The sequence below is a fragment of the Schistocerca serialis genome, chromosome 2 (assembly GCF_023864345.2).
Source record: "Schistocerca serialis cubense isolate TAMUIC-IGC-003099 chromosome 2, iqSchSeri2.2, whole genome shotgun sequence".
In the NCBI taxonomy this organism is placed as follows: domain Eukaryota; kingdom Metazoa; phylum Arthropoda; class Insecta; order Orthoptera; family Acrididae; genus Schistocerca; species Schistocerca serialis.
Genome location: NC_064639.1, coordinates 983322392 through 983346859, shown reverse-complemented (window position 1 = coordinate 983346859; position 24468 = coordinate 983322392). Strand labels below are relative to the sequence as shown.

The following is a 24468-nucleotide window of genomic DNA, read 5'->3' as shown; positions in this document are numbered from 1 at the left end:
TCATGAGTTTTCAGCTGCCGCACCGTCTGGGCCTTTTAGGGGTACCAGAGTAAAAAAACAGACCACAAAACTTTCCGTACTGTTGACCATGGGATGGACAATTCTTGTGACACTGCACGAGCACTAGAACTAGCTGCATGATCAGTTGCAGCAGCAGCTACCTCATCAATAACTTCCACCGGGATAGGACGTCTTCGTCTTCGAGGTAATACGTCAAGCTCACCCGTGTTTGGGAATTTCATTATTATATTCTTTAAACCATTTAATGTCATCGTGCCTCTCCTCAGACCTTTCCACTGTAAATCGGTTCCACATTAACGAGTTGGAAACGATTTATACTGGAAAAAAATTAGTTCTAATTTTGGCTACCAGGTGCATATCTGTCTCAGTGAACGCTAGAAAGATGTATAGAAATGCATCCATACGTCATTTGATTAGGACATACGATAATTATAGCCCACTTTGAACTTCCGTTAGTAGCTGCACTTTAATCATAACTACCCGCTACAAAACAAAACCACGTTTAGGTTCACTGGTGGAGCACTGATACTCAAATTAACGTTCAAATTACAGTCGACAAAAACGTTATGTAGTTGAAGATGTAAATGAATTACACCAGCTGAAGACGGCTGAAAGTGTGAAACGCGTTTTAGCATAAATAAAGTTTACGTAAAAAGTGGCTGTTAACCTGTACTGCTTCAAGTAACTCGATCCACGGTCAACAGACCATCTTTAACGTGGGTAAACCGAATATCTCAGCTTAACCAACGCTAAGGAAAGTCGATGAGAAGGAGACTTATTCCATATAAAACATGTTACATGCTGTGCTTCGTTCATATTAGTTGACAGTTACACGAGAAACTGAGAAATGCCAGCTCTATCTCTATATTCACATTCTAGTCAATGGTAACTTTACCAGGTTGTCTGCATATGAACAGAAACATAGCTGCCAGCAATAGTAACTAGTGTGATTTCGGTGCCAGGAAAATGCCTTTCTGGGACAATTTGAACAAATCCGAGAATGATGTAGATAACTGCGATTCAGATTCTGAATATGTTCCTGAACATAAATACCCTTCAAAAGTTATTGCTAATCAGATAATGTGAATAACCCTTAACCAAGAAGCAGTGTTGTTTCCGTTTCTATGATTTTGTTGTTGTTGTTGTGGTTTTCAGTACTGAGACTGGTTTGATGCAGCTCTCCATGCTACTCCATCCTGTGCAAGCTTCTTCATCTCCCAGTACCTACTGCAACCTACATCCTTCTGAATCTGATTAGTGTATTGATCTCTTGGTCTCCCTCTACGATTTTTACCCACACTGCTGCCCTCCAAGGCTAAATTTGTGATCCCTTGATGCCTCAAAACATGTCCTACCAACCGATCCCTTCTTCTAGTCAAGTTGTGCCACAAACTTCTCTTCTCCCCAATCCTATTCAATACCTCCTCATTAGTTACGTAATCTACCCACCTTATCTTCAGCATTCTTCTGCAGCACCACATTTCGAAAGCTTCTATTCTCTTCTTGTCCAAACGTTATCGTCCATGTTTCACTTCCATACATGGCTACACTCCATACAAATACTTTCAGAAACGACTTCCTGACACTTAAATCTATAATCGATATTAACAAATTTCTCTTCTTCAGAAACGCTTTCCTTGCCATCACCAGTCTACATTTTATATCCTCTCTACTTCGACCATCATACGATATTTTGCTTCCCAAACAGCAAAACTCATCTCCTACTTTAAATGTCTTACTTCCTAATCTGATTCCCTCAGCATCACATTCCATTATCCTCGTTTTGCTTTTGCTGATGTTCATCTTATATCCTCCTTTCAAGACACTGTCCATTCCGTTCAACTTTTCTTCCAAAACCTTTGCTGCCTCTGACAGAATTACAATTCCTTCCCCAAACCTCAAGATTCTTATTTCTTCTCGCTGTTTTTCAATTCCTACTGCTGTTTTCTTTACTGCTTGCTCAATATACAGATTGAATAACATCGGAGGTAGGCTACAACCCTGTCTCACTCCCTCCTCAACCACTGCTTCACTTTTGTGTCCCTCGAATCTTGTAACTGCCATCTGGTTTCTGTACAAATTATAAATTGTCTTTCGCTGCCTGTCCTCTGATCCTTCAGAATTTGAAAGAAAGTATTAAAGTCAAGACTATCAAAAGCTTTCTCTAAGTCTACAAATGCTACAAACGTAGGTTTGCCTTTTCTTAACCTATCTTAAAAGATAAGTCATAAAATCAGTATTGCATTACGTGTTCCAACATTTCTACGGAATCCAAACTGATCTTCCCCGAGGTCCGCTTCTACAAATTTTTCCATTCGTCTGTAAAGAATTCGCGTTAGTATTTTGCAGCTGTGACTTATTAAACTGATAGTTCGGTAATTTTCACATCTGTCAACACCTGCTTTCTTTGGGATTGGAATTATTATATTCTTCTTGAAGTCTGTGGGTATTTCGCCTGTCTCATACATCTTGCTCACCAGATGGTAGAGTTTTGTCATGACTGGCTCTCCCAAGGCCATCAGTAGTTCTAATGGAGTGTTGTCTACTCCCGGGGCCTTGTTTCGACTCAGGTCTTTCAGTGCTCTGTTAAACTCTTCACGCAGTATCTTATCTCCCATTTCATCTTCATCTACATCCTCTTCCATTTCCATAATATTGTCCTCAAGTACATCGCCCTTGTATAAACCCTCTATATACTCCTTCCACCTCTCTGCCTTCCCTTCTTTGCTTAGAACTGGGTTGCCATCTGAGCTCTTGATATTCATACAAGTGGTTCTCTTCTCTCCAAAGGTCTCTTTAATTTTCCTGTAGGCAGTATCTATCTTACCCTTAGTGAGACAAGCCTCTACATCCTTACATTTGTCCTGTAGCCATCCCTGCTTAGCCATTTTGCACTTCCTGTCGATCTCATTTTTGAGACGTTTGTATTCCTTTTTGCCTGCTTCATTTACTGCATTTTTTTATTTTCTCCTTTCATAAATTAAATTCAATATTTCTTCTGTTACCCAAGGATTTCTATTAGCCCTCGTCTTTTTACCTACTTGATCCTCTGCTGCCTTCACTACTTCATCCCTCAGAGATACCCATTCTTCTTCTACTGTATTTCTTTCCCCCATTCCTGTCAATTGTTCCCTTATGCTCTCCCTGAAACTCTCTACAACCTCTGGTTCTTTCAGTTTATCCAGGTCCCATCTCCTTAAATTTCCACCTTTTTGCAGTTTCTTCAGTTTCAATCTGCAGTTCATAACTAATAGATTGTGGTCAGAATCCACATCTGCCCCTGGAAATGTCTTACAATTTAAAACCTGGTTCCTAAATCTCTGTCTTTCCATTATATAATCTATCTGATACCTTTTAGTATCTCCAGGATTCTTCCAGGTATACAACCTTCTTTTATGATTGATTCTTGAACCAAGGCGGCTTCCTCTTTCATTTCTTCCCCCCAATCCATATTCACCTACTATGTTTCCTTCTCTCCCTTTTCCTACTGACGAATTCCAGTCACCATGACTATTAAATTTTCGTCTCCCTTCACTACCTGAATATTTTTTTTTATCTCGTCATACATTTCATCAATTTCTTCATCATCTGCAGAGCTAGTTGGCATATAAACTTGTACTACTGTAGTAGGCATGTGCTTTGTGTCTATCTTGGCCACAATAATGCGTTCACTATGCTGTTTGTAGTAGCTAACCCGCACTCCTATTTTTTTATTCATTATTAAACCTACTCCTGCATTACCCCTATTTGATTTTGTATTTATAACCCTGTAATCACCTGACCAAAAGTTTTGTTTCTCCTGCCACCGAACTTCACTAATTCCCACTATATCTAACTTTAACCTATCCATTTCCCTTTTTAAATTTTCTAACCTACCTGCCCGATTAAGGGATCTGACATTCCACGCTCCGATCCGTAGAATGATTTACGTGGATTTAAATAAGAGTGTTTTTTTTTAGTCACCAATCTGATTGGTCTGATGCGGGCCCGCTACGAAATCCTCTCCTGTGCCAAACTCCATACTATGGCAACAGCGAAATACTTTTATATTGTGCTGCATCATAGATTAATTTTTGAGGCTGTTATACACTGCTTGCCAATTGCAAAGGAACAACAGCTGATTGTTGGGGAACAACCGACAATTGCTACGGACCACCCAACCAATGATAGTGAAAGGAAATGTAGAGGGTGGGACGCGTTAACTGCAGAGAGGCCTGTGCACGAATGCTCTGTATGCATTCGACAGTTCATGCAGTACCGTGTTTGACGAAGGTTGTTGTGTAACGAATTAGTGTGACATTCCGTGTGGTACGCCAATATCCCTGGAAGACATTATTCAAGTGATTAAGATCGGTGACGTGCAGCTGGACGGCTCGAAGCCAGTCAGAGTGTCACTATTGTGACCACAGTAATAGGTGTGTCGAAAACTGTCATTTCACGATTAAAAAAATACCGCCGAACGTGTAAATGCTATGCGAAAGCACGCCCTTTGTCGTAGACGGACCATCACACCGCAAGAGGATTGATACGTAGTTCAACTGGCGAAAAGGAACAGACGCACACTCATAGGCACGTCGTTGCAGTCTTTGCAACTGGCATACGTGTCTCTGCTACAACCATTTCGCTACCTTTAATCAGGCCGATTTTTATGCTAGGGAGCCTGTTAAGTGCATTCCGCCTCAAACACGCCAACATCTAGAACGAGTTCGTTGGTGTAAGCATGTTGGTTGGGGCCAGCAACAACGGTCCAGAGTGATGTTCTCCGACGAATCCCGCTTCACGTACGGCCACAATTTAGTGTGGAGAGGGAATGGAACACGTTATATCACAGATGTTTCATGAATGTCTACTATATGGCTTAGACTTTTGGTGTAGGCAGGAACTATGCACAATGGAACGCTGCAGCATACCCTTGTGCGAGGTACCATTACAGCACAGGACTGCTGAGGTGTCGGGCAAATTTGAAAGTGAAGATATTGAACGTATGGAGTGTCCTATGTAATCTCCTAGATCTAAACCCAATAGATCATGCCTGGGATGCTCTTGGTTCCTCTTGGCCCCTCCCCGAACGGCCTTGAGGGTCGAGTGAGACAAGGAGATGCAACCGGCATTGAAGCTGACTGCCGAACGAGTCTACTGCCGGCAACATCCATTGCGCGCAATTACCACGAATATGACACACGAGGAATCAGGGGTCATACGCAGGCATATAGATGGTCGTTTTCCCTCGCTCTAATAGTTGCCGCTCCAATTGAGAGATTTCTTGGAGAATTGTACCGACTATCCAGTGCCCTCGTCAGCGAAGGCAGCTGCCTGTGCTTTCTACCAATTGTCTATGCTTATCTGCAGCTTGTTGGCTGTGCCAATACGTTGTCTTCACAGCCAGCGGATCATGTGGGAAGAGGCGAAAGTCAGAGGGAGCCAAGTCCGGATTGTATGGAGAGTGGTCTAACACTTCCTAACAAAAATGCTGCAGCAGGTCCTCAGTGCGCCGGCAGTGTACGACCGAGATTTGTCATGAAGAAGGAAATGCTTAACAGTTACGTGATGTTACGGGCTGCATGAAATCAGGCGAAATCTCTCACAGGCACTCACACTTGGCGGGAGACGTTGCTCTCTACGCATCGCCACGTGCTCACTACGCATGCAGAATTGAAAAGAGCGCTACGACGCCATCGACGGGCATATTACAGACCCTATCTATCAAATTTATGCAAAAATTCATCAGATTTTCACTGTCATTTGCATTTCGTGATGGATTGGACCTCACTTTCCAGAGAGCCGTCATTACTACGTATGCTGTGTTCCATGTTGTCCAACATTGCCTGTGATTATTCCCGTCCTATAATGTGTCATTCATTAGCAGTTGTCAAACAGCGTACTTTATTATTGCAGTAACTGGTAATGCAGATCTTACAAGGGGAGGCCACGACGTTTGGAAGGCGGATTTACTGTAAACTTCGTACACTCGTAGTAACCCAAGAGGACAACAGAATGTGTAAGCAGTAGCGCGTACTTAACAAGGGTTACTGAGAAAATCGCAATATAATTTCGGTCGTCAAATATTAGTAGACTAACATTGTAAATTTAATAAAAGTTCATCCGATTACACGTATTTTCCCCATTATATCAATTGTCATATAAATAATAAAGAAAATGACTGTGTCGAAAATAAAAAAAAAACTAACGAACGGAACTCGAACCAGCGATCCAGCGACTTGAACGCCAACCACTTTTTTTTTTAATTGTTCTATATTATTCGTTGAATTTGTTCAGGGCGGACGTCCGATGATACCTGTTCAGTTTGTTCGACGGTCCGTTTGTTCAGCTCTTTTATTAGAAAGGAAAGCTAACGCTCTGACCGAACACGCTGAACTGCCGTGCCACGACCACTCAGCTGCAGCCACTTCATGGTTAAAATGGCCACGCACAGATATATATTTGACGACCGAAATTATCTTGCGATTTTCTCAGTAACGTTTGAGAAGTACGAGCTACTGCTTACACATTTTGTTGTCCTCATGGAGTACTACGAGTGTACGAAGTTTGCAGTAAATCCGCGTTCCAAACGTCGTGGCCTCCCCTTGTTAGTATCAGAAACTGCAACAATTCTGACCTTTAAAGGCGTATTTAAGGAATGTTTCGTTACCTAACCGGGCAAATATGCAATGCTAAGTCAATGCGAACTGATGTTAAGCCCACTTAGTTTGCAAGTAAACAATATTAAGTACCCATTGACGTATTTTTAAGAATATCAATTTTGATACATTTGACGATTTTAATAATACGTCATGACGAAAGATCACCATGGATTCAATGTCTTAATACGATAGAATTACTTTTTCCTGGTGACATATGAGCCTCAACTTTGTCTTTGATAAGGATGGAAGCTGACGTAATGAATGAAAATTTGTGCCAACGTCCAGACTTGAACCTGAGTCTCCTGCTTAGTAGGCAAATGTTGTAATCGTTACCCCACAAGAGCACTGTGGCTCAGACAGCTGCACGGAACTCTAGTCCAATCTTAAGTCATGAACTGAGGTTTGTGTTGTGTAGGGTATTGGACTAGAGTGAAATTAGAATTATATTAATACCTTCAGCTGCTGACGGGCGTTGTTATACATCAACGGGGACAGGTGAAAACGTGTGCCCGACCGGTACTGGAATCCGGGATCTCCTGCTTATATGGCAGACGCTCTATCCATCTGAGCCACCGAGGGCACAGAGGATAGTGGGACTGCAGGGACTACCTGTTCTTTCGGACATGTCCGAAAGAAGAGACACCACATCTACATAAGTATATTGGACTGGAGTAGTCGGTAGTGTAGCGGCTAGTTAACCTCGTTAGTAAGGAGCAGAATTGTGTTCAAGTTCCGATCTTCGCACAAATTTTAATTCATTGCTTCAGCGTCTATCCTTAAGACGAAATTTTATTGAAAATTTTCCGAGCAATTTCTAAAAAGAGCCAACTTATACCTTACCCAGGTGTTCAATCAATTTCTCGTGTAACCTCACAATCTGGTGATTTTGGTGCCCGCAGGAGGCGGCGAGCCGCTGTGCTGCCAGGAGGCGGGGTGTTGGGAGCTGGAGCTGGAGTCGGGGCTGTCGGAGGGCGCGTGCTGCGCCGAGCAGCCGTGGGCGGCCATGCTGGAGGACAAGGCGGCGGCGGCGGCGGGCGCGGCGGGGGCGGCGGCGCGGCGCCGCAGGCAGCGCTGGAGGCACGCCCTCGCCTGCTGCACCGGCTGCCTGCGCTGGGTACGCCGCGGCGTGCGCTCCCTCGTCACGCACAAGTACTTCCAGCAGGGCATCCTCTTCGCCATCCTCATCAACACGCTCAGCATGGGCATCGAGTACCACGACCAGGTCAGCGACACCCAGCTAACTATCATCCGCGTAGACCTACAGTCGATCCATTCTCTGTTGTCACCAATAGATTCATCATGCATGATGGTTGTCGAGAAAAAGTAAGCCCCGATCGGTCGCGAAATGGAAACCACAGCGTTTTATTTGCAACAGTTAGCTAGACCTTCCAGGTACTTCTTTACCCTGACGCCGTTCCGGCTCAGACATTCGTCGTAGCGTTATATCAACCTTCCAATGCCCTCATCATAGAAGGCAGCAGCCAGCTCCCTACACTGGTCCCCAGTTCGTTTTCTGTGCCAAAGTGTTGTCTTCATGGCCAGCGGTAGGTAAGAAGAGATGAAAATCAGAGGAAGCCGCCTCCCGCCTGTGTGGTGGGTGATCAAACACTTCCCATCGAAAACACTGCAGAAGCGTCTTCATTGCTCCTGCAGTGTGCGGCCGATAATTGGCTTGAAGAAGGAAATGCATGACAGTTACGTTATGTGGAGTTCCATCTCGGCCGGCATCCATAACTGCGGGGTGGTTATTTTCTAGGTATTTTTATGTGCTCATTGAGGACTCAGAAGTGCAAAGTGCAGTGTGACGCGCTCGACAAGGATACTAAAGACACCGCCCAATACCTCAGTGCAAAGCTTCATAGGACTGAATGAATTCTATCCATAGTGGATGCTGTCGAACTCCGTGACTGTTCCTTTATGGGGTGTAGAAAAATATCCGCTACCAGTCGCAAAAAAAAGGTTATTTATTTTTCACACGACCGGTTTAGGGCTTGAGCCAATCTTCAGGTGTTTATACATTCATGTACATGTTTATACTGTTGGAGATCACTGTATAAATACAAAAAAATTATTTGCTGGTGATTACACAGATACAAGTGGGACAATTGTAAGTGGTAAGGCAGCATTTGACGAAAATATATCTGTACTTACATAAATATGAAGGACCATTATTACAGTTATGCTGTGGTGATAGTTGTAACTAAGTGGTAAAATTATCACCACAGCATAACTGTAATAATGGTCCTTCATATTTATGTAAGTACAGATACATTTTCGTCAAATGCTACCCTACCACTTACAATTGTCCCACCTGTATCTGTGTAGTCAACAGCTAATTAATGTTTTGTCTTTATACAGTGATCTCCAACAGTATAAACATATACATGAATGTATAAAGCCGGCCGGGGTGGCCGAGCGGTTCTAGGCGCTACAGTCTGGAACCGCGCGACTGCTACGGTCGCAGGATCGAATCCTGCCTCGGGCATGGATGTGTGCAATGTCATTAGGTTAGTTAGGTTTAAGTAGTTCTAAGTTGTAGGGTACTGATGACCTCAGAAGTTAAGTCCCATAGTGTTCAGAGCCATTTTTGAATGTATAAACACCTGAAGATGGGCGCAAGCCCGAAACCGATAGTGTGACAAACAAATAACCTTTTATTGTGACTGGTAGCGGATATTTTTCTACACTTCATAGAATTTTCATTGCGGTTTCCATTTCGCGACTCACCGGAACTTACTTTCTGGACACCCCTCGTAGTAAGCACACTGTAGAGATGGGCGGTACTTAAACCTCAATAAAAAAGGAATCACACTGCAACCACGAAATTTGGTGCTGGTGTTAGTCCTCCTCTATATATTCGCCCTTCAGACCGAGACTTTCTCACAACGATGGATGACTTAGCGGAGGCCTCGGCAGTAGAAGTGTGCCTATTCAGGAACCGTATCACGTCGGTAATCATCTCATCGTCTTTCTAGAAATATCTTCTACATCCGTCGAAAGAGAGAGACACTGGGTTCTACGTCAAGAGAATACGGCCGGTGAGGCAAATACTGATAGTCCAAAGAAGCAGCATGTGTGGCTCTGTCGTGTCCAGAACGAACTGATGCGTTGTCATTTAGCAAAAACGCACCCTTGGACAGCTTTACTACACGTTCCGCCTTGGCAGCCTCCCATTATCCCCTCAGATAAATTCGGTAATGCGCTCCAGTGACGGTTTTCTCCTTGCGAGTAATCCATTAGTATCATGGCAATCTCAAAAAACACTCAGTATTACCTTGCCTAATTACGATTCGGTATTCGTCTCTTGCGTAGGTTCTGAACCCGCTTATTTCCTATTTCCTTCGCTCCATTGTCTAAGGGTCATAGATCTACATGCAGCTCTCGTTCGTGGTTATTACGCGCCTAAAAGAGTCATCTGGATTCGACTCACAGAGCTGCAACAATTCCACTACAGATCCGTTAAGGGGAATTTTTGTAGGTGTGAGCAGTCGCGGAAATCAGCGGCGGCGACCTTTGTGATGTTCCATTGTCAGGCAAGATATAGACAATGATAATGACGATGACGATGGAGGTAATCGTCGAAGGCTCGAAATTTTATCCAGAACTGACGCGGCAAGAATACCGAGAATGTTTTACATATAAGTGTCGTCGCGAAAAACTTCGTTCCCATAAGATGTAGACAACTGATACCCGACTGATTTTCGATTTTTCCACTATCTCTTCAATTCTGATTCACTGGTCATCGAGTAATAGGGCCTCCATTTCTCTTGGCTGGTGTAATGAAACAGTTTGCGGAAGCTCTTGATCAAAATGGTGATTGTTTTAAATATCTCAGTGCTAAATTTCCTGCTCTGTCTGGAACCAAAATTGAAGAAAGAATCTTTGTAGATCTTCAAATCACAGTCCTAGCTAAAGCCAGCCAATTTGAAGCTACTGTGACTTCCAAAGAGAAAAATGCTTGGTGTGCATTGAAAGAAGTCATGGATGATTTTCTAAGGAGCAGTTATTATATCAAAATTGCAACCAACATGCTACAGAAGCTGATTACATTAGTATTCAACATGAGTCTCAGATTACACTATCTATTTTCATATTTGGGCATGTTTCCTGGGAACATGGGGGCAGTGAGGAACAAGGTTGCATCACGGTTTCCGAGAAATGAAGAGGAGACACCAAGAACGATGGAATACTTCAGTGATTGCAGATTACCGCTGGACGCTGTGTAGGGAGTCTAAAGAAAAACACAAGATTAAATCCGAGACACAAACATTCTAGAACAAACGAATAAGATCTTACTAACGTGCTGCTTATAAGGTAAACAGGCCTGTAATTTGATAGTAAAATGCTAAATGATAAAATGCTAAAATGATAGTAAAATCTAACGTGATTGAAAGTCATTTTTAAAGTAATGGCATTGAAACGTTAAGAATCACATCTCTCAACAAGTTTTAATTTGTAGATCTGTGTTATCAATTAATATCCTGGTAGCTGTTGCCAAATGAAATGAAACAAAATAGTCATTGTAAAAGGTTAATCTCTGGAAACATACAGGGTGCATCGAAAAGAATCATCCGATTTGCCACGTCTATATTTCTGAAACTAATAAAAATATACAATGAATTTTGTTTTTTGATTAATGATAAACTCAAAAAGTTGTTTTTATACCTTTAAATGGCTCTGAGCTCTATGGGACTCAACTGCTGTGGTCATAAGTCCCCTAGAACTTAGAACTACTTAAACCTAACTAACCTAAGGACAGCACACAACACCCAGCCATCACGAGGCAGAGAAAATCTCTGACCCCGCCGGGAATCGAACCCGGGAACCCGGGCGTGGGAAGCGAGAACGCTACCGCACGACCACGAGATGCGGGCTTTTATACCTTTTCATAGGTGTTCAACATATCCCCTTGAGATGCACGGCATATGTCAATGCGGTATTCAAATTGTTCCCACACTGCAACGAACAAGTCTTAACTTACAGCTTCTACAGCTGCTGTTATGCGACGTCTCAGGTCATCCATTGTTGTTGGTAATGGAGGCACATGAATAGAGTCTTGTATAAACCCCCCACAAGAAATAATCACATACAGGCAGATCCGGTGACCTTGGAGACCAGTAATGTAAGGCTGAATCATTTGGCCCAGTGCGACCGATCCATCCTTCAGTAATCGTATAATTTAAAAATTCCCGCACTTTCTGATACCAGTGTGGCGGTGCTCCATCCTTTTGGTAATGAAGTCGTCCGCATCAGTCTCCAACTGTGGGAAAAGAAGGTTGTCAGTCATATCGAGGTATGTGCTTCCCGTAACAGTGTTCTCGGCAAAGAGAAATGGGCCATACACCATCTCCCGTGAAACTGCACAAAACACATTAAATTTTGGCGAGTCCCTCGCTTGAACAACTTCATGTGCTTGTTCCATACCCCATATTCTCACATTATGAAGGTTCACCTTTCCATTTAAAAGGAATGTTACCTTGTCACTAAACACTTAGTGTGGAAGAAAACTGTCATCTTTGATCTTGCCAAGAACGAAATTGCAGAACTCCACACGCTGTTGTTTGCCACCTTCACGAAGAGCTTGCAGTAGCTGAATTTTATATGGTTTCATGTGTAAAAATCGACGCAACATACGCCAGCCGGACGTCGGGGGCATGTTGAGCTGTCGAGCTGCACGGCGAACCGATTTCTGTGGATTCCTTGTGAAACTATGGCAGATGCTTTCGATGTCTATGTCAGACACTCGGAGATGGCACGGCGTTTTGCCTTTACACAACCAATCTCTTGCTCGGAATTGTTCATGCCATCGTCTAATGCTCTGTGCTGTAAGAGGGTCCACACCATACCTAGTGCGAAAGTCACGCAAAGCGTAGAACACGCAACACTTTCTGTTGTCCCGACACCATTTTCCCTAGAACTGAAGTGGGCGAACACTGCTGCTACCTAGCGGGAACCATGTAAAACTCAAGAATTTGCTCTTTCCAACAGTACGTTGTTCACGCACATATCTCAAATAACGTAATTGTTATGACTTTTTTTAAATCGGATGATTTTTTGATACATTCTGTACATCATTTGATAATACTTTAGTGTAAGTAGGTCATTAATTACAGGGCAAACCTGTGCAGGACACTTTTTTTTCTGTCTGCATTTCATCAACAATTGCATAAAAGAATAATTGAGAAAATGTTCATGCATCTGACTACGATCATAATAGGTCCACTCGTATGTCTACAAGTTTAAAGAGAAGTTGAAATATTGACAGCTGAACACATATACGAGTACATGCATCTGATTATGATAACAATACCTCCATTGATTTGTCTGCAATCCCAGAAAAAGTCGAAGCACTGATACACTTTTGACTGTCTCCATAGTCCGCAACAGAGTTCGACTCCTGACTCTCACAAAAATTTGTACTAAATGTTGTCACATCTAGCTGAACTCACCTTAAAATTACAACAAACATAAAAACCGCTTTATTACTGTAGGAGGTTGTAACGTAGAGACATTTGTATAATTTAAAAGATTGTTTTAGAGTACTCAGGCATTGGCATAGGTCGTTCGTAACGGATAGCCTGACGTTAACATAATTTTAAAAAATTCTCATGTGGCAAAAATGAATTTTCAGACATCTGTTTATTTAACAAGCAGTTACATATGTGACCACTGATAGTACTTGGTAACCAGCTTATGAAATCGTTATTTATACATAAGCCACCTGACCAAGATAATTCACACTATAAAAGTTCAGACTCTCAAAGACTTCTTGAAAAAAAATTAAATTTTCCTCCACGGTATGTTTCTATTAATACTTCTGGACAAACACACATCGTCAAAATGCAGAATGTAATAATTAATGGCTACACACTGTTTCCGGTCACTTCTAACTAAAGAACTTGGCAGGAAATCTTGACACAAAAAACTAAACATTACCAAAACAAAATAACAACGGCAAGAGGAAGCTTACTGTCATTTCTGTTTGAAAGATCTTGACTAGACTAGATACAAATACCGATGGACAAATATCATATGGATAGACTTATTAACGTGGCCACCTCATGCAAAACCATTATGAAATTGTAATGGTTATGAAAACCGACTGGTAAACGCACTCGCACAAAGTCACTAGACTAAGGAAGCCTATTAGCAATGACAGACAAATTACCTGTTGCAACGTATTTCACATACAATGAGTGGCTAAATTTCGCCAATAGAACTCTTTCACCTGGAAAGAGTTCGCTTGCCGCTCTTTGTCTAGGCGGGCTGAGAACTCACGAAGATACTACTGCCTACGTACTAATTCAAAAAACACAACGCAAGTCATGCTAGGATCGACTACTGCGCGCATCTTTGGAGATGCTAAACGCCAATAAATGCATCTTTGAAACAACTGTATCCTAGTAATGAGACGATGTTTGCAGCCACGCTTCAACACTACCTATAAATAAGGGAAATGTGGTACTGAACATATGTCAGTAGTAGTTATTAGGCTAAAGATTACACAATGTTTAGTGTTAGACTGTACATCTCTGGGTGCGTATCAACTGAGATAATGGCAGTATACAATACTGAAACTGATGCTTGCAAGGTGGCACCAGTGGATAAACATTTGCAACATTGTCTCCGCCTTTATATCTGCATCATTTCTACAGTCCAAACACATGTTGACATCAAACAGCACATCATAAAAATAGCCATGTAAACTAGACAAGCATTACTGTGGTACACATTCATGTTCGAGAAGAAAAACCAACGCTGTCCCATCCATTTTATGTAGTAAATTTACAGGTCCCAAAATAATGTAACGAAATGTATTTCGCTATAGCTTTATTTACGTAGCCCATTAACGATACTCCTAAGATGTACAGGTAGCTTCTCGTTCAAGTAATTAAACATTCATCATACAGTTGGTGTAGTCCCACCTGCTCGTGTTATATAATTTGTGTGTTACTTACATCTCAGAACGACATCTACGTCTATATCTGAGCTTTGTAGAGTGGCTAAATTACAATGTGTTGAGAGACAACAGTGATTTGCCGATTCGAGTTCTTCCAAATTCTTTCTGATTCTTTCACCCAATCCTAATTTGTGCAGTGGTAGGAGGATAAGAGAGAAAATAATCATAAACTTTTAATTCACTTGTTCGGTTTCACAATGCCAATCTGTAACCAGTTATATGAAGTATAGCACAAACAAATAACCGCCTGTGTTAAACCAAACTTAGAAATGGTGGCACCTAAATATGACACACGCGAAATGGATGCAAAAAAATGTGTTTTTGGTATTTTAGTAAAAAATTATCGTAATTCCGAATGAAGGCATTGGAAGATTTGATGTCAAGTCCTAGTTGCGAATTTGTCCTGTTTACCACTCTGACATTAATTTCGTAAGCTGACAGTACGTTTTGATACTACTACTGTATAAGTGCTTTTCAGTAATGGCAATGATTTCATCTACACTATAGTTCTCTCTTACTTTAATAAGAGTATTGTCGTAAATTATTTGTTCTCTTGTTGTACAGCCCGAAGAACTGACCGTGACGGTGGAGATCAGTAACATCGTGTTCTCCGCCATTTTCGCAGTCGAGATGATGCTCAAGATAATCGCCGAAGGGCCGTTCGGCTACATCAGCAACGGCTTCAACGTCTTCGACGGAGTAATCGTGGTACTCAGGTGAGCGACGCGCAGCGGCTCGTGGAGATAACATCTTGGACCTACTGGTAACAAACAGACCCGAAATTTTCGACGACTCTGTAAGTGCAGAACAGGGAATCAGTGACATAAGGCCGCTGCAGCATCCCTGAATATGGAAGTTAATAGGAATATAAAAAAAGGGAGGAAGGTTTATCTGTTTAGCAAGAGTAATAGAAGGCAGATTTCAGACTACCTAACAGATCAAAACGAAAATTTCTGTTCCGACACTGACAATGTGGAGTGTTTATGGAAAAAGTTTAAGGCAATCGTAAAATGCGTTTTAGACAGGTACGTGCCGAGTAAAACTGTGAGGGACGGGAAAAACCCACTATGGTTCAACAACAAAGTTAGGAAACCACTGCGAAAGCAAAGAGAGCTTCACTCCAAGTTTAAACGCAGCCAAAACCTCCCAGACAAACAGAAGCTAAACGATGTCAAAGTTGGCGTAAGGAGGGCTATGCGTGAAGCGTTCAGCGAATTTGAAAGTAAAATTCTATGTACCGACTTGACAGAAAATCCTAGTAAGTTTTGGTCTTACGTTAAATCAGTAAGTGGCTCGAAACAGCATATCCAGACACTCCGGGATGATGATGGCATTAAAACAGAGGATTACACGCGTAAAGCTGAAATACTAAACACCTTTATCCAAAGCTGTTTCACAAAGGAAGGCCGCACTGCAGTTCCTTCTCTAAATCCTCGCACAAACGAAAAAATGGCTGACAGAAATAAGTGTCCAAGGAATTGGAAAGTAACTGCAATCACTCAACAGAGGAAAGTCCACTGGACCGGACGGGATACCAATTCGAATCTACACAGAGTACGCGGAAGAACTTGCCCCCCTTCTGACAGCCGTGGACCGCAAGTCTCTAGAGGAACGGAAGGTTCCAAATGATTGGAAAAGAGCACAGATAGTCCCAGTCTTCAAGAAGGGTCGTCGAGCGGATGCGCAAAACTATAGACCTATATCTCTGACGTCGATCTGTTGTAGAATTTTAGAACATGTTTTTTGTTCGAGTATCATGTCGTTCTTGGAAACCCAGAATCTACTCTGTAGGAATCAACATGGATTCCGGAAACAGCGATCGTGTGAGACCCAACTCCCTTTATTTGTTCATGAGACCCAGAAAATATTAGATACAGGCTCCCGGGTAGATGCTATTTTCCTTGACTTCCGGAAGGCGTTCGATACAGTTCTGCACTGTCGCCTGATAAACAAAGTAAGAGCGTACGGAATATCAGACCAGCTGTGTGGCTGGATTGAAGAGTTTTTAGCAAACAGAACACAGCATGTTGTTATCAATGGAGAGACGTCTACAGACGATAAAGTAACCTCTGGCGTGCCACAGGGGAGTGTTATCGGACCATTGCTTTTCACAATATATATAAATGACCTAGTAGATAGTGTCGGAAGTTCCATGCGGCTTTTCGCGGATGATGCTGTAGTATACAGAGAAGTTGCAGCATTAGAAAATTGTAGCGAAATGTAGGAAGATCTGCAGCGGATAGGCACTTGGTGCAGGGAGTGGCAACTGACCCTTCACATAGACAAATGTAATGTATTGCGAATACATAGAAAGAAGGATCCTTTATTGTATGATTATATGACAGCGGAACATATACTGGTAGCAGTTACTTCTGTAAAATATCTGGGAGTATGCGTGCGGAACGATTTGAAGTCCATCAATAAAGGAGGTGGCTTACAAAACACTCGTTCGACCTATACTTCAGTATTGCTCATCAGTATGGGATCCGTACCAGATCGGGTTGAAGGAGGAGATAGAGAAGATCCAAAGAAGAGCGGCGCGTTTCGTCACAGGGTTATTTGGTAACCGTGATAGCGTTACGGAGATGTTTAGCAAACTCAAGTGGCAGACTCTGCAAGAGAGGCGCTCTGCATCGCGGTGTAGCTTGCTCGCCAGGTTTCAAGAGGGTGCGTTTCTGGATGAGGCATCGAATATATTGCTTCCCCCTACTCATACCTCCCGAAGAGATCACGAATGTAAAATTAGAGAGATTCGAGCGCGCACGGAGGCTTTCAGATAGTCGTTTTTCCCGCGAACCATACGCGACTGGAACAGAAAAGGGAAGTAATGACAGTGGCACGTTAAGTGCCTTCCGCCACACACCGTTGGGTAGATGTAGATGTAGAACGGCAGTGTTGCCACGGAAGCTGCGCCATATCTTTGCTGTTGCACCAAATATAAATATGCATTCCTCACCAACTCACTGTTAGTCATACGGTGAGATGTGTAGTAGCGTCTCAAAATAAGTCATTGAACTAAGCAGACAAACGTGACACTTGGATGCAAACAAGCCGTGTGGGTCAAATCTTATTGTACACAGAAGTTATTTTCTATCCTGACCTAATCTGGTGTTTTTCTGACTGAACGTAATTGCGCCAACATATTTTCTACGTCAAGTTATATTTGATACTACTACTGTATAGGTGTTGTTCAGTAATGGCAATGTTTACTTGTTCGTCCGAATTTAGTTTTCGAAATACTATTTTATAACCTTAAGAAGGTAATCCATTTCGGTATGTACATCATTTCTCTCCCTGTACGCCAGATGTTACCGAATAACGCACTCTTATATAAAATTCTACTAATTCCTTAAAAAGTAACATATATTCGTCAAGTATTTTTTAATACTCCGTCAACGTCCTTCTCCATCTATTTCCATCATGAGCTAATCTTTTCGTTTCTGCATACTTACTCCACTCAACGGCGTCACGGTTACACTTAACACGTGTTTCCTCCTGTAGTTTTTTCTCTCTACTGTTCCCACCAACGTCAAGTTCGCAACTCGTAAACGCCGACGTCAATAAAGGACAAGCCCGTCCTTTTTTCTGACAATGATTTCAATTAGACATTAATCACGGCCTGTTGTCCCAGATGCCTCTTGTTTCGTACTTCCTCGTGCATCTGATGTTTAACACGCTTCCGTGCCACCATATTTCAGGTGCTACCACTTTTTCTATTCAGTTATTTTTCAACAGTCAACATTCACTTCCGAAAAATGTTGTGCCCCACACATAATGGTTCAGGAACATCCAGCTCTATTCTTTGTCAATATTTGATAGCAATATTGTATTTTAAATCTCCTTTTCGTCTGTGTCAATTTCTTTCTGATGTCTTCCTCGGTCCGTCTATTCCTTGCAGTCGTACTTATCGTGCAGGAAAAAATTTTCTGTACTTCTGCTGCACGTACTACATTGTCGATACTTATGAAATTATTTGTCTCCTTCTACGTTTCATCACTTTTTTATTTGCCTTATTTATTCTTTACTCAAGTTATGCACAAAGTATTAAGTTCATTTTATTCAATAGTTCTTCTAAATGTTCCTTACGCTCACCTAAAAGGCCTATGTCGCATCTGCCCTCCTGACACATTTACTTCTTTTTTTAAATTTGATCTTTGGTCTTCTTCATTGTTTCTTAGACAAAGGATAAACTGCATTCTGTCCCTGCACATTCCACAAATAATGTTTTTTTCTTGATTTTCCATTTTCATTAGTCCCATCTAATTCTCGGAAATACTGTACAGTACTCATCCATCACTGCTTTTTATCCTTGTTCATCTATATATATTTAACTCCTTATTCCTCTTTACATCACAAAAGGCCTTTTCTAGTTCTTCAAATGTGATAAAAGCGATCTTATTTTTCCTTTCCCATTTTTCTGTTAATGAGCTCAAGGACAGAAATTTGTGATACCTATACATTTTCTGAAACCAAATTCATCTTCATCCAGCGCTTCTTAATTTATCTTCCTAGGGATTTGTGGGAAGTTCAAATTCCATCACAACAATGCAATACAACACGACTACCTCCACTAACCTAAGAAAATGCGGAAAAAAGGGCACTTTGACTACCTCCAATAACCTAAGACATCCAACCACCACCTCCTCCTAGGACTCAACCTGTGCTGGACCTAAGTCTTTTTTTTGCATGCACTATTTATTTAAACAATTAGACGCAGTACCGCCGTCAAGTGTGTTCACCCCGAGGTCGAGAGTTCAACTGGCCTAGTACACAGTATGACCACCAGAGGGTGCTGTCATCCATTCCATGACATCATCCAATATGGCAGTCTGGGGTGGGGGGAAATGGCAGGAAACACTGTTGTCGCCATGGGGTCCAGAGTCCAACTGACCTAGTACACAGTACTGCCACCAGAGGGCACTGTCGTCCACTCTGTGATGTAACCCAAGATGGCTGTCTGGAGGGGAAACTGACTCAGCTTGTGCTGGGCTGCTGGAGAGAGGAAGATGTGTACTTTATTTATTGTGGAACAATTTATTTAGGGATGGATTTGAGATAGCATATTTATCACACTGATACAGAACACACGCTGTGACATGCTTGGAGTCACGCCACACAGCCTACAGACCTGTAAACTACTCGTAAATTACCGAAAAAACGCTCTGCAGACACGCAAACAACTCCTAAATTACCGAAATAATATCAGTACACAGCACACAGACATTCAAACTCCTTCTAAATAATGCAGTACACTGATGTGCAGATACGAAATCAACTTGCAAATTGTCCAAATAACGCATAGCATAGCCTACAGACCTGCTCGCAAAACAATGCAACAGACACGCAAATAACGTGTGCAAGCACCACCCACCACCCCCTGTCCACTGGACTGCACAGGAGACTACAGCACACACTCCCAGAAGCCGGGATACACCAGCAGCCCCCACGAAGTGACGTGGCTGTCAGCTGCCAAGCCAGACCCAGGTGCCCATTCTGGTCCCTTAAGCATAAGGTGGTGGCATCCCTTTCATACTTGACACCTGAAAAATTCCTCTTCACTGGGGCTGCTGGTGTATCCCGACTCCTGGGAGCGTGTACAGTAGCCTCCTGTGTGGTTCAGTGGACAGGGGGTGGGAGGTGGTACCTGCAAACATTGTTTGTGTGTCTGTTGCAATGTTTTGTGAGCAGGTCTGTAGGCTGTGCTATGCGTTATTTGGACAGTTTATGAATTGATTCCGTGTCTGCACAACAGTGTACTGCATTATTTAGGAGGAGTGTGCTGTGTACTGAAATCATTTCGGTAATTTAGGAGTTGTTTGCGTGTCTGCAGAGCGTTATTTCGGTAATTTACAAGTAGTTTACAGGTCTGTAGGATGTGTGGCGTGACCCCAAGTATGTCAGATCATGTGTTTTGTAACAGTGTGATAAATATACTATCTCAAATCCATCCCTAAATAAATTGTTCCAAAATAGATAAAGTACACTCCTTCCTCTCTTCAGCAGCCAGGCTCAGTCATTTTCCCCGACAGGCAGCCATCTTTGGTTATGTAACAGAATGGACGACAGCACTCTCTGGTGGCGGTACTGTGAACTAGACCCGGACCCCCTGGTGAACACACGGTTTCCCACCATTTTCCCCGCCATCTTGGATTACGTCACAGAATGGATGACAGCGCTCTCTGGTGGCAGTACTGTGTATTAGGTCAGTTGGACTCCTGACCCCATGGTGACCACACTGTTTCCTGCCATTTCCCCCCACCCCAGATCACCATCTCGCATTACATCACAGAATGGATAACAGTGCCCTCTGGTGGCAGTACTGTGTACTAGGCCAGTTGGACTCTGGACCTCAGGGTGAACACACTTGATGGCAGTACTGCCTCTAATAGTTTAAATAAATAGTGCATGCAAAATAAAGACTTTGGTCCATCACAGATTGAGTCCTTTTCCAGCCAGTTCCTAGGAGGAGGTGGTGGTCACATGATATAGGTTAGTGGAGGTAGCCGAAGTGACCTATTTTCGTGCCTTTTTCTCAGGTTAGTATAGGTGTATTGCATTGTCCTGATGGAATTTGAACTTTCCACCATCTTTTGGGGAAGGGAAGGGGAGTGGGGTTAGGTTAGTGGAGGTAGCCTAATTGACCTATCTTCCCAACAACATTTGCCATCTGAATGACATCATGGCCATCATCTTGGATGACGTAAGCAGATGACATCACAGACGCCATCTTTGATGACGTCATCGCCACCATCTTGGATTTGGGACCACACCGCCCTTGTTCCACTACTAGTGTTAGGTGACATCCGCACAGAATTGCTGACTAAAATGATGAAGGAAATGATAGAAAAAAATGGTTAATGCCGCTCCCTTCCATGCTTCACCTGGGTTCTATTCCCGGTAACACTGCAATTTTTTTCTGAGATAAGGAGATCTGGAAGGGGCTACACACGGCCTCACAAGGCCAAACAAGGAGTTGCTTGAATAAAAATGCAGCCGCACCATTAGGATACAGGTTTGGCGAAATGCTGAGCACACATGCCACGACCATAGATCGCTCCTCGTACTGCCTTGTAGGCAGCTGTGGGCCTGTCGGAATATACATAAAGCTTCATCATTGGTGTTTATGTTTTGGGCACACAAGTCCATCATCTGCATTAGTATGAAGTGCAGCCCCCACGAGCCTAAATACACTCTGGTATATGCTGTGGTATGGGAGCAACCAGCCTCTGAATGCCATGAAGAATTTCTTGGCATGTGTGAATGTCCTTTTGTGTCAGTTCATAAATTTTGCTGGTGGAGGATGGTGTGAAATTATACAGCTACCCTTTTCATCCTGGACATGCTCTGATAGAAGAAAATCAGTGGGCCTGGCAGGCCAGTCAAGCATCTGTATATTCTTCACGGCACTTGTGGTTTGAACTACAGTATGGGGTCTTGCATTATCCTGTTGGAACATACCAGCAGGAAGGGCATGACAACAGCGTTTCCCATCATGACACATACACATCAGCATTCAGCCTCATTTCCACAATTGGTACATCACTTCTGTTGTCACATCCAATACATCCCCACACCATAATTCCAAGAGTTGGAGAAGTATGGGTCTCGAAAATCGTAGCTTCCTGAATCGTTTCACAAGTAGTCTGAGAACACGTGGGCGTCGATCTGATCGCCATAAACCGAAGCTAGACTCACCGCTGAGGACAGCAGGACAGCACTCAATGTCCCATTTGACTCTGATTCTGCACGATGCAAGTCTGTGTTGTTTGTGATATGATTTCAGCGGTAACTCGAGATCTCATTACAGGTCACTGTAATCTGTTATCGATGGTTTGTGGTGACTCTTTACCTGTAAGCACAGCCCGGATTTCAGCTGGTAACATCTGCATATTTATCAGTGCCAGTCGAACATCTCGACAGTCTTCCAGAAGGTAAGAAGCTGAAGTAACGAATTCAAATTTGTGCCGAGGCCAGGACTTGAACCCCGTGTCCTGCTTACTAGGCAGATGTGCCAACTACTACCTCACCGTGACGTTATGGCTACCACACCTGCACAGACTACCGTGGTCCAGTGATCTCCCTAACACAAACATTAATTCACGTCTTGAGTCTATTTTAATTCATTACTTTATCTTCTGACCTTATCGAAGATAAAGATGAAACTCACATGTCTTCAGAAAAATGTAATTCTATCAGATCAATAGATCACCTACGTCTAAGATACAGGCGGTATTTTCCCATTATTTACAAAGCTGGGGTGCTATCCCAATATCAAATAGTCTTGGCAGTAGCGACTCTTAAGAAGGGGAAAACGGGCTGAAGGCATGAATTGAAGTTTGCGTTAGAGAGAGCACTGGACTGTGGTAGTCAACGCAGATGTCGTAGCCACTCTGCCACGATGGTGTAGCGGTTAGCACACCTGCCTAGTAAGCAACAGACGTGGGTTCAAGTCCTGACCTTGGCACAAATTTAAATTCATTACTTCAGCTTCTGTCCTTATCGAAGATAAGGAAAATTTAATTCTAGCAGATCAACTCTACAGTCTTATAGTGGTGTAGTTATTCTGAAAGAACCACTGTCTAATCTTCTTGTCAAATTGTTGGTTCCATCTCGTCAACAGGCGTTCTGCTGCCATTCTACTGCAGCTAACTGTTCGTGCGATGTGTCACTATGACGCTTCCGCATCCCTCATGGCGATGATTTGACCATTCTCAAAGCCCCAGAGAGGCGATAGGCTACGTGTGAACGACCTCAGGGAATGCTGTGTTGCGATCTCCACCCTAAAATGTCAAGTAACATTAGATACGCCCTACAGCTATCATGTACTCAGGTCATTCTTCATCTCTAGGAATGGCTTTTTTCCAGGATAAATATATTTAAAATACGCTTGCATAAGGATCAAATTTAGAATATCATCCCCAGTGGTATGGAAATGCTTGAGTATCACTTTGATAACGCAGGGGTGAAGGAGCTGTTCATGGTTCGGTACCTTCCTTTCCCGTCAGAGTGCGGCTACTCGAGGAGAATGATTGAATAATTAATTTGGCTGTCTGTTTTCCTTGTTCCCCTAAGAACTGGTGATATTAAATCTCACTCGTGATGCTTCCGCTGTCCAGACCGCGGCCAGCATTAGGCTCCATCACGTCTAGCATGGTTTCAGTGATTGATTGCTAAAGAAAGAGACAGCAGGGAGAGACAACAGACCAAGAAAACAGACATAACTGGTATGATGTGTACATTGTTTCAATACAAAACGTTAAACGAGAGGTAGCCTTTTAGATGTGAATAATGGTTACTCCTCACCAACGAAGTTAAGAAACTGGGGAGAACTCGTCTTGCTGCAGGTCAAGACACAATAACAATCAAGCAGTACAAATTACGGACAAAACATTGAATGATCCAACCCCTGAATTAAGAGGAAGTGCACTGAGGGATGTTGAAGTACTAATAGTCATGAGAATTGACGAGACCAGCACAGGCAGGGGTGACTGAGATTGCTTTAACGGAAACATAATACGATTCCTGCACCAACAATTTGGTGAACACGTATCGTGTCATGTCGAAATTATTTCCGATTAGCATGAGTAAACTATTTACTGACCATTCTGTATTGTGTCGCGCGATGAATGGCCGCTACCAATGTAACTAGCATGTACGTCTGTGAATTATGGCGGCGGCTCACTCGCGGACGATTGTCACGAACTTGCAGCTACCTTCTTGCAGCTGCCTTCGACTGGGACATCGAGAGCGTCTCCCATCACTTTCGTGTCCGAAGATCGAACAGCACTATCTGCCTCCGCCGACAGGAAGAGAAGTTCCGTGACCAGCTTAAAAGGTCCGCCTCTT

General features: G+C 42.8%; 1 protein-coding gene across 1 annotated transcript in view; it reads left to right on the top strand.

The window, feature by feature from the left end:
- Positions 1 to 24468, top strand: part of LOC126456574 (voltage-dependent T-type calcium channel subunit alpha-1G) — a 795987-nt gene that overhangs the window by 390576 nt on the left and 380943 nt on the right. The window contains exons 13-14 of the mRNA XM_050092321.1: positions 7562 to 7884; positions 15187 to 15338. Of these exons, the coding sequence (XP_049948278.1) occupies positions 7562 to 7884; positions 15187 to 15338 (475 nt within the window). The remainder of the gene's footprint in view (positions 1 to 7561; positions 7885 to 15186; positions 15339 to 24468) is intronic.